Source organism: Nansenia antarctica, assembly GCF_963989245.1.
Source record: "Nansenia antarctica genome assembly, chromosome: 14".
In the NCBI taxonomy this organism is placed as follows: domain Eukaryota; kingdom Metazoa; phylum Chordata; class Actinopteri; order Argentiniformes; family Microstomatidae; genus Nansenia; species Nansenia antarctica.
In genome coordinates, this window is record NC_137684.1 from 16,534,903 (window position 1) to 16,546,179 (window position 11,277).

The following is an 11,277-nucleotide window of genomic DNA, read 5'->3' on the forward strand; positions in this document are numbered from 1 at the left end:
AAAAGGTTCAACGTGGATGCCAAAAGGGTTCTTTAAAGGGATCTATAAAGGGTTCTACATCGAATATAAAGGGTTCTACATGGAACCCAAGCAGGTTCTTCATGGAACCCAAAAGGGTTCTTCATGTAACCTATCCGCTTGTTAAGTCGTGACGTGTTTCCGGGTCCAACGTTGGCTGAGGCGCTGTCTTCGAAATGCCGAAATAATAATAATAATTAATTATATTTACATGTATATAGCGCTTTTCCGAGGCTCAAATACCCTGACAATATGGAGAAAACGGGAAAGTGCTGTGTCCCTTGTTGTATGAATAGATCCGAGTCTAAAAAACGATTAAACTGTCATTCTACCGCTGTAGTTCACAGGTACTCTGGTGCGGGGAATTTCTGGTTTGGACTCGGAAATGGCTAAACGTCACTTTTGACGTCAGACTTAACAAGCGGATAGGTTCTCCGTGGACTCCAAAATGGACTCTTCAAAGGGTTCCCCTACAGAGACAATTCAAGAACCCTATTTTCAGAAATTTACCTGTCTACCTCACAGAGTTTACCTGTTCTACACATCACATTGCTGTTTCAACATTATGGAACATTCCAGCCTCTTCCACCACACTAGTGTGCTGTAGGCTCGGTCTGGCTAAGCGTGTAGGTCTAAATTACTTTCATATTTCAGAGGTACGAATGTGCTCTGGAGTTTTGCCAGCGTATCATCTTTCAGTTCTCCTGAAGGAAGGTGCCTTTGACCATAACTGAGTGTTCCAGTATTACCAGGGGTGCATCCATGTAATCCATTGAGCAGATACGACCCCTATGTCCTCAAAAAAACGTAGTAGAGAATTGATGCGGTACGCTCTGCTCTCATTACAGTAACATTTATTCCACCGACGTTTCTGTCTTCTTCTGGGTGTCACGGCCCCCATGTCCCCGCCCGCCAACAGACACTTATACCCGCTCTACAGATTAGACGTCCGCATTAGTTCTGTAACATTTCAACATCTCAACGTTATGTAATATCCCAACCTCCTCAGGAGGTCAGAGCGTTGCTGTTCAGTACTGCAAGTGAGTGTGCTTTAGGCTAGGTCTTGGCCCTGGGTGACCTTGCAGGCCTAGGGTGCGTGTACTGTGTGTTTCAGAGTGCACATGTGGTCTGGAGGGCTGCCAACCTCTGGTCAGCTCTCTGTAGCTGCCACAGAACCCAATCAACCCTGCCAGCTCCCTCCCCCCTGCCCTCTAGTACTACTGAAGCAGAGAAGGTTGGTGCTTTTGACTATTACAGTTTCACTAGCGGTATAGTGAGGTCAGTGAAGTGAAACGGAAAGTGCGGTGCAGGTAGAAATTTCATTTCATATAATGATATAATGTAATTCATGTAACTGTGAATGTTCTGTCGAGGTCAGACCTTCTGATCAGCTGCCACATAACCCAGTAAGGGCCAGAGCCAATCCTCATCCTTCAAAGAAGAAGAAGAAGAAGAAGAAGAAGAAGATATAATTAAAATTATAATTATAATTATAATTAAAATAATACTTTTTGCACCCCCCCACCCCACCACAAGACAACACACACACATGCACATTGCCAGGAGGAACAGACCCCTGGGCTCTGGGCACGGGGTCAACTCCCATCAGGAGCCCCTGGGACAGTTAGTGGTTAAGTGCCTTGCTCAAGGGCACAACGGCAGTGGTGGTAGGACACCTTAGATGTGATGCCAGGGGTCGCTCTGGTCACCAGATCACCTCTGGCTCCCTCTTTAGAGGTGGGGATTGAACCAACGACCTACCGGTTGCTCTCTAACCTCTGCGCCCCCCTGACTTCTGTACAACACAGGAGTTCACTAGGATTATCACATCAGTCTGCTGCTGTAGGCCTGCGTAGCGGAGATGGTTTGGAACCAGGTTTCTATAATTAGTAGCCTTGCTTGAGACCTGAACATGTGCGTTAGCTCCCCAAACTAATGCCTAAGCTTTGGCTTAGTGGGCTAAGGGCAAGCGAGAAACCTGGGATCTGTCTCAGTCAGGTTGCATTAGGCTATGCTAAGCTAGGCTTCGCTAGGTCCAGATTTCATGCATGTTTTATAATAAATGGACTGCACTCACTCCAAAGCGCTTTACAATGGCCTCTCGTTCATCCATTCACACACCACTGGTGCAAGCTACCAGACCTTGCGGTTTTGATTAGACGCCGGTTCTACCTCCTGAACCACAGCCGCCCCATTAGCCCCAAAGTTTGAGCTTTTGTAGCTCTAGATTGCATGTATAGTACTGCATGTTTTAGCTTAGGCTACTACAACCACGCTGCACTAAGGAGCACTATAGGAGATCTTTTCTGCTGCAATAAGACTGTACAACTCCTCCTCTGGCTGGCTCGGGGTGATCAGAGTCAGACTGGAGGATGAAAATCATATTGGACTGTTCTTACTGTAGATACTGTTTCAGATCTCTATTATATTAAGTGTGCTCACAGTATGCAAGCAACACTTATTGTTATTGTCCATATATATTTATTTATTATTATCTATCTATCTATCTATTTTTATCTATCTAGCATTGTAGGTTTCAATGTCATTGTTTTAGTTTACTGTAGGCTACCTACCATATGTCCAGATTGTATGTATGTTATCTTAGGCTATCAGTGTTGGTCTAGATTGCATTTGTATGGTTTAAAAACAACCAATGTTATGTTTCTCTACCGTTGTAGAGAAATCTACAGTAGATTATTATTGTATCTGCTTATGTGCACTCTAGTTATGTTCTTAGGAACAATCTCTAAATTAATTCCCTACGCTTTATCCCTGGGGAAAAAAATGGACGACCTATTTAGGATTATTGTTTCGCTTCCACAGTTTCATGGATGACTCAGGAGTATCTGTTGGTCGCTGGTGCTTGTTGTTGGGGGTATTTTCTCCTGTGAAGCGAAATATCTTCACTGTTCAAATATAAAAGCGAGTACTGTATCCTTTTTTCAAGAACATCATATTATTCCCTGTGGTGTTGTTGTAAAGTCTCTTCCCCAGTAATACTGTCCCCTTGACATTGCCATGGCAACTACTGTACCGTATTTGAAAAGCTTTTTCAAGAGCAATAATATTCATAAGATTTCAGTTACTGTTGGTAATAGGAGATGGTGTTGATGAATCACTGTGTAGCAGAACAGAATTGAACAGCATATAATATAATATATAATATATTTATATATGTATAATATTATAATATTATAATAATTATATAATTATATAACAGAATAGAATGGAATAAAATAGAATAGAATGGAGTAAAATCGACCACACCAGACCAGAAGAGAACAGACCAGATGAAACCAGACCAGACCCAGACCAGACCACACCAGACCAAACCAGCCAAGACCAGACCAGACCAGACCAGACAAGACCAGACCAGAACCAGACCAGACTAGATCAGACCAAATCAGACGACACCAGACCAGACCAGACCAGACCCAGACCAGACCAGACCAAACCAAACCAGACCAGACCAGACCAGACCACACCAGACCAGACGAAACTATACCAGACCAGGCCAGACCAGACCAGGCCAGACCAGACAAAACTATACCAGACCAGGCCAGACCAGACCAGACCCAGACCAAACCAGGCCAGACCAGACCAGACCAGACCAGGCCAGACCAGACCAGACCAGACCAGACCAGACCAGACCAGGCCAGGCCAGACCAGACCAGACCAGGCCAGACCAGACCAGAGCAGGCCCCCTGGTGATGATTGGTGAGTCAAATGGAGAACGCTCCTCTCTCTCTCTCCTCTTGTTAAGTCCAATCTCCCTCCTCGTTTTCCAGGTGAGGGACGGCGCTATGACTCAATGCCAGACCGTGCAGCACCTCCCCAGGACCCAGTGGTGCCCTCCGACCCCCCTGCCAGGGCCCGGCCCCCTGGGGGGGAGGACAGGGACAGGGCGGGGCAGCCCCCACCTCCACGCCCGCCGGCCTTGCCCACGGGGCCAGCAGGGGCAGCAGAGAGCACCAGGGAGGAGCCCGCCTTCTCCTCCTCCGCCCTGACCCTGCTAGCTAGCACGGTGGAGGAGACTCAGTGGGCGGGAGAACTACCGTCAGTGGTGGCTAAAACCTCCTCCTCCTCCTCTTCCTCCTTCTCCTCCTCTTCTTCCTCCCCATCCACTTCCTCTTCCTCTACCTCCCCTTTCAACTCCTCTTCCTCTTCCTCCTCCTCCTCCTCCTCTTCAACGAGCAACAGTGACAATCACACCACAGCAGGATCAGACTCTCTACTAGTCCCTGTAGCCAACAGCACCTCCAACACCAGCGCAGGTAGGAACAATGGTCAACACCAGTCATCCACACCCAAAAAAAGCATCTGATGCTTGAGTTGTCATTGTATTTATCGCATATAAGTAGGCCTATCTATTTTACATTGTGATGAATGTGATCAGTATCTCTACAGAGAGACATTGGTTCCTTGTCGTCGACGTCGTCATCTTCATCATCATCATCATCCTCATCCTCATCATCATCATCATCCTCCTTCTTCTCCTTCATCTTACCTACTCTCCAAATCCCATTTTCTTGTTACATCATCATCCCCCCCCCCCCCCCCCCATTCATCATCTGCCTGTTACCCTGGTTCCTACCTCCTTGTTTGACAGACCAGACATTACAGTATGTGGCATCATCAAAGTGGGACATCAATCACCTCCAACTATAACTATGTGCAGTCTGATGTGACATCATCAAAGTACGACCTCGATCACCATTCTGTGTGCATCCTGAAGTGACATCATCAAAGTACGACCTCGATCACTATTCTGTGTGCATCCTGAGGTGATCTCAGGTCATCTAAAAGCTGCTGGTTTTCTCTGGTTACAGAGGAGCCTCTGGTCCACTCGCCTGCCAACCCTCACCTGCCTACCGTCCCAGCATCCTCTCTGTCCACGCCGGGGGAGAGCGACGCCACCCTCCCGGCCCATGTGACCAGTCCGTTCTCCACGCACCTTCTCAACAGCACTGCCACGCCCGTAAAGGCTGACCCTACACCCCCCTCCCCCGCCACCACCACCACCACCACCACCAACACCTCAGCGCCACACACACAGGCCAACACCACCTCCGACACTGTGACCAATGACAGCCTGCAGCTCACGACGGTCACCACCACGACCATCACGCCCTTGACCGTGACCACGCCTACTGTGACAACCCCCGTGACCGCGACCACGGCCGCCGCGGACACCACCGCAGCGGCCACAGAGGCCGTCACCACCACGTTGACTGCTACAACCACACCGGAAATGACCACCCCCACAGAGACGACCACAGTGGCGACCACAGAACCAACGACCGCAGCTACTACTACTACTACTACGACCGCAACCACAACACAAGCTCCTACTACTACTACTACTACTGCGCTGACCACCACTATGACCGCCCCGGCTGTTCTAACCACCAAAGGGACCACGCGTGGTCCGACCTCAACTCAACCGCCCCCCACCCCCGGGCCTGAGGACATGCCTCTGCCCTGCAACATCACAGAGAAGACCTGGGTGAAAACAGGTAGGAGCTCTCAATTTCAATTTCTGTTTATTTAAGAAGGGACAATGCATATCAGTTAACAACAACTGTAAATATGGCAGATTTAGCCAGGAGGCTACATTTTTCATCTGTGGTCCCTGTCCCTATGTATGTTCTATATCACCTATCAACTAAATTGTTTTATTGTGTCTTCAAAGACCTTCTGATAATTATATTTAAATGTCCAAAGGCGCCTTGCTTCACAAATTATATTCTGTGATGATTCATTCAGATGAGGTGATTGACGTCATCTCATATCAGGTCAGTTCATCATTGTAATGATATAAAGAGAGACATTTTTTTCTCATTGACTCACCTTTCTTAACTCACTAACTGCCAAAGAAAAAAACACTCACCAAACAGAAACAATACTCTGATTGACAACATACAAAATCTAACATCATAATGTTATGATGTATGTGCATTTCTGGTGAGTAAAGTCACTCTTGACTCTTTAAAATGTTAACAATTTGGGGCGACATTATTAAATTAGATTAGACTAGATTAGATTCAACTTTATTGTCATTGCAGAGTACAAGTACCAGACGACGAAAGGCAGTTTAGCACCTAATCAGAAGTGCAAATAGGGATATAAAAACATGATATAAGAACATGACAATGATAGTGAAAGGTAGTCTCATTATTGGCCCTAAAGGAGGGATATAATTATAGGGATATCATTATTTGTGTTTTTCTCTCCAGTTCTGTCCATCCAGTTGAGGAGGAACCGACTGGACGTGACCCAGAAACAGAGCCTGTCTAAGGGCCTGACCCACGCCCTGCAGAGGGCCTTCAATGACACCAACGTCTACGCCCAGGTCAGTCCTCCACTGTCTGGGGTGGGGTGGTTTCACCCTCTATGCCCTGGTCAGTCCTCCACTGTCTGGGGTGGGGTGGTTTCCCCCTCTACGCCCGGGTCAGTCCTACCTTGTCTGGGGTGGGGTGGTTTCCCCCTCTACGCCCGGGTCAGTCCTACCTTGTCTGGGGTGGGGTGGTCTCCCCCTCTACGCCCGGGTCAGTCCTACCTTGTCTGGGGTGGGGTGGTTTCCCCCTCTACGCCCGGGTCAGTCCTACCTTGTCTGGGGTGGGGTGGTCTCCCCCTCTACGCCCGGGTCAGTCCTACCTTGTCTGGGGTGGGGTGGTTTCCCCCTCTACGCCCGGGTCAGTCCTACCTTGTCTGGGGTGGGGTGGTCTCCCCCTCTACGCCCGGGTCAGTCCTACCTTGTCTGGGGTGGGGTGGTTTCCCCCTCTACGCCCGGGTCAGTCCTACCTTGTCTGGGGTGGGGTGGTCTCCCCCTCTACGCCCGGGTCAGTCCTACCTTGTCTGGGGTGGGGTGGTTTCACCCTCTACGCCCGGGTCAGTCCTACCTTGTCTGGGGTGGGGTGGTTTCCCCAACCCTGGTCTCACTCAATCCATCAACCAATCAAATATGTGACACAGTCTGATCATTTGGTCCGCATGTCGGCAACCAATCAAAATGTTCTGACTTTTATTTTGAAACAACGGAACTACGTTTCAACGTTGTTGAGAATCACAACACAAACTCGCTAGTCAAGCTAAAATACTGCAACACAATGGATTCGGTGAGTAATCCCCACTGCTACCTAGTTAACTAGAACACTACTTTACATTGTTAGCAGGCTCACAAAACAAGCTGTGTTAGTTGACTAGCGATGTGTCACTGATTTTCAACAACGTGGAAATGTATCCACATTTTCGAAAAGAAAAGTCTGATTATTACATCAGATCCCGACATGAGGCCCTGAGCATTAGAACGTGTCACGTATATTTTACATAGTAAAATGTCGCAAAAAGTGCTTCACCGCAAAAACAATACTAAACAAAACAAACAATAAATACAATACAAACAATATCTAACACCAAACCGTAAACCCCCAAAAACCAGCCAAGGAAAAAAACACATAGGGGACAGTGGCAAGGAAACACTCCATGGGAGGAAGAAACCTTGAGAGGAACCAGCCTCTAAGAGGGACCCATCCTCCTCTGGCTCACTCGTGTGGAATGTGGAATGTGGTGTAGTATGGTGGAAGAGTTCAGGGGTCCATAGTGAGAAGGGTGGCTTCCTGGTTGGACGCCAGCTACATCGTTAAGCATGGCCAGGCAGGCAGATACACACTGGAGAGGGAGTGGGTGGTATTGGAAGCATCGCTAACACTCGCTTTGACCCACTGTAATTGTGCTAAGCTAAGCTGTCAAGCTGCAAACAATGGGTGCCTGGGGTTGTTGGTTGTGTAGTGGGTAGAGGGAACCATTATGCCCATGTTCTGACAGGCGCTCTGCTGTGCTGATACTCTCTTCTCTGTCTCTCTCTCTCTCTCTCTCTCTCTCTCTCTCTCTCTCTCTCTCTCTCTCTCTCTCTCTCTCTCTCTCTCTCTCTCTCTCTCTCTCTCTCTCTCTCTCTCTCTCTCTCACTGCCACTGTCTGGTTAGTACCAATGGTGGCTGGTGGAGGTAGAAATCGGAGGACGGGCTCATTCCATTCCATACATGAGCCTCCGTCCACTGATGTCTACGTCCACCAGCCTATCCCTGGTCAATCCAAAGAGCAAAAGGAGAATGAACGTCCCCCACCCCAAAAAAGAGACACACACACACACGCGCTTCCTGGTTGGACCTGGGTGGGGCGGGGTCACAATAGGGCAGGTCACAACCTAACCTCCCACATTCTCTTTGCTTGTTGCTACTTTACAAGCAATGCTATTGGTGGACTTGATAACGAGGTCCCCCCCCCGACCCAGAATAACCGTATTCCTGGATTAAAGATCATGTCTAACAGCGTAGATCCATCAGTGGAGGCTGGTGGAGGTAGATATCGGAGGACGGGGCTCATTGCAATGCATGGAATGGTATGCGGAACGGTGTAAAAAAAAGTACCTCTTCGATACCATTCCCACATGTGTTGGACACCATTCCTCATTCCGTTTCCCATGCGTTACAATGAGCCCCATCCTCCGATTTCTACCTCCACCAGCCTCCCCCTGCTGTTAGGTTGCCAAACTGTGAATAGGATAGGAAAAATCCATATATTATGTTATAGTTAGTAATAACCAGCTCAGTGGCCTTGCGGTTAAAGTGTCCTCCCTGAGATTGAGAGGTTGTGAGTTTGATCCCTGGCTGAGTCATACCAAAGACTATAGGAAATGGTACCTGATGCCTCCCTGCTTGAGACTCAGCATTAAGAGTTGGATTGGGGGTAAGACCCTGCGACATACCAGCGTCATGTCCAGGGGGTGTACCTGTACATCAAGCTGCCTCACGCTACGAAAACAGGCGATAGGCTTATTGACTTACTATAGTAATATAGAAAGATAGCCTACCCTCTCCCTCCATTCCTAATTTTTATTCAGCTCTTCCCACCCAAGTGCCAGTGAGTGGATGGATGCCTACTTATTCTTTATGAGCTCATGAATTTCAGCTCTTAATGGGGGGGGGGACTATGGAAACAGACAAGAGTCTATTCACTTTGCTTTGGCTCTCTCTCCCCGTTTATTAACGGTGGCCAATCTGTCAGTGGCACTAGCAGAGGAGACCCAACTGACTAATGGTGAAAGGATTTTGCTATAATGATAAACGGACCTCTCCAATCATGAAACAGCGTCCGCTCCGTAGAAGCTGTTTGGAGCCAATTTGCGGAGAATGGCCCTCCGACTGTCTGCCGTGACTAAAGCATGAATGAATGGCTAAGCTCCATTATCTTCAGGAGAGGCTGGTGGAGGTAGAAATCGGAGGACGGGGCTCATTGTAAATGCATGGGATAATGGAATGAGGGATTGATATCGCTACTTCCTTCATTTGGTGCATTACAATGAGCCCGTCCTCTGATTTCTACCTCCAACAGCCTCCTACCCGTTTTTGATTTCGTCCAGTTTCCGTCTGTTTCTTGTCTCGTTCTCTCTGTCCCTCTTATCTTCCTCTCTCTGTTTCCCTCTCTCTCTATTTTCAGTCTTTTTCTCTCTCATTTCTCTAGTCTCTGTCTTGTTCTGTCTGTTCTCTGATATTCTGTTTGTGTGTGTGTGTGCGCGTGCATGTGTGTGTGTGTGTCTAACTCTCTCTCTTACCCTCACTCTGATGGCTGACTCCATTTAAGTCCATTGATTTCCTGTCAGGGCTGTCCGTCCGTCCGTCCGTCCGCCTGCCTGTCTGTCTATCACTTTATCTGTTGGTGGATTGACAGAGTAACCTCCTCCTCTCTCCTCCAACAGTATCACTGACTCAGTAGCTGCTTGGTCTCTCTCTCTCTCAGCTCAGGCCACCTGACTCCTGTCTGTCTGTCTGTCTGCCTGTCTGTCTGCCTACCTGTCTGTCTGCCTACCTGTCTGTCTGTCTGTCTGTCTGCCTGCCTGTCTGTCTGCCTACCTGTCTGTCTGCCTGTCTGCCTGCCTGTCTGTCTGCCTACCTGTCTGTCTGCCTACCTGTCTGTCTGTCTGTCTGTCTGCCTGTCTGTCTGCCTGCCTGTCCATCTGCCTGTCTGTCTGTCTATCTGTCTGCCTGTCTGTCTGTCTGTCTGTCTGCCTGTCTGTCTGCCTGCCTGTCTGCCTGTCTGTCCATCTGCCTGTCTGTCTGTCTGTCTATCTGTCTGCCTGTCTGTCTGTCTGTCTGTCTGCCTGTCTGTCTGTCTGTCTGTCTGCCTGTCTGTCTGTCTGCCTGCCTGTCCGTCTGCCTACCTGTCTGTCTGCCTGTCTGTCTGTCTGCCTGTCTGTCTGTCTGCCTGCCTGTCTGCCTCTCTGTCTGTGTGTCTGCCAGTCTGTCTGTCTGCCTGTCTGCCTGTCTGTCTGTCTGTCTGTCTGCCTGCCTGCCTGCCTGTCTGTTTGTCTGTCTGTCTGTCTGTCTGTCTGTCTGCCTCTCTGTCTGTGTGTCTGCCAGTCTGTCTGTCTGCCTGTCTGCCTGCCTGCCTGCCTGCCTGCCTGTCTGCCTGTCTGCCTGTCTGCCTATCTGCCTGCCTGCCTGCCTGCCTGTCTGCATGCCTGCCTGCCTGTCTGTCTGTCTGTCTGCCTGTCTGTCTGTCTGTCAGTCTGTCTGTTTGTCTGTCTGTCAGTCTGTCTGCCTGCCTGTCTGTCTGTCAGTCTGCCTGCCTGTCTGCCTGTCTGTCTGTCTGTCTGTCTGTCTGTCTGTCTGTCTGTCTGACTGGGATGACTGAGTCAGTAGCCCCAGTTCTCTCCCCAACGCCCCTCAGTCTGCTATGAGAACACCTTGATTATCAATGACTGTCTGTCTGCCTGTCTGTCTCTCTATCTGTCCGTCTCTATGTCTGTCAGTCTGCCTGCCTGTCTCTCTGCCTGCCTGCCTGTTTCTCTGCCTGCCTGCCTCCACCAGCCTCCAGTCCACATGTATGATCAGTGATTCAGTGCCCTAGCCCCCCTCCCTGTCCAGCCAGAACACATGTATTATCAGTGATCTGCCCCGGGGTGATCAGCAGGAGACCTCACCAACAACACCAGCTGCATACTGAGTGTGTCCGGGGCTGATGCACACGCACACTGGAGACCAACGCCAGCTACATCGTTACTGTGTCCGGAGTGTGTGTGTGTGTGTGTGTGGGGGGGGGGGTTTGCTTTTCTGTTCTGTATGTATGTGTGTGTGTGTGTATGTGTGTGTGTGTGTGTTTCTGTTCTGTGTGTGTGTGTGTGTGTTTCTGTTCTGTGTGTGTGTGTGGTCTACACACACTGGAGACGCCAGCTACATCGTTAGCGTAGATACACGCTGG

At 49.2% G+C, this 11,277-nt stretch overlaps 1 protein-coding gene across 1 annotated transcript in view; it reads left to right on the forward strand.

The window, feature by feature from the left end:
* Window positions 1–3,829: 3,829 nt before the first annotated feature.
* Window positions 3,830–11,277, forward strand: part of kiaa1549la (KIAA1549-like a) — a gene marked incomplete at both ends in the record, with an annotated part of 53,054 nt that continues 45,606 nt past the window's right edge. Inside the window, 4 exon segments of the mRNA XM_080544641.1 lie at window positions 3,830–4,074; window positions 4,213–4,292; window positions 4,848–5,534; window positions 6,255–6,370. Coding sequence (XP_080400767.1) covers window positions 3,830–4,074; window positions 4,213–4,292; window positions 4,848–5,534; window positions 6,255–6,370 — 1,128 coding nt within the window.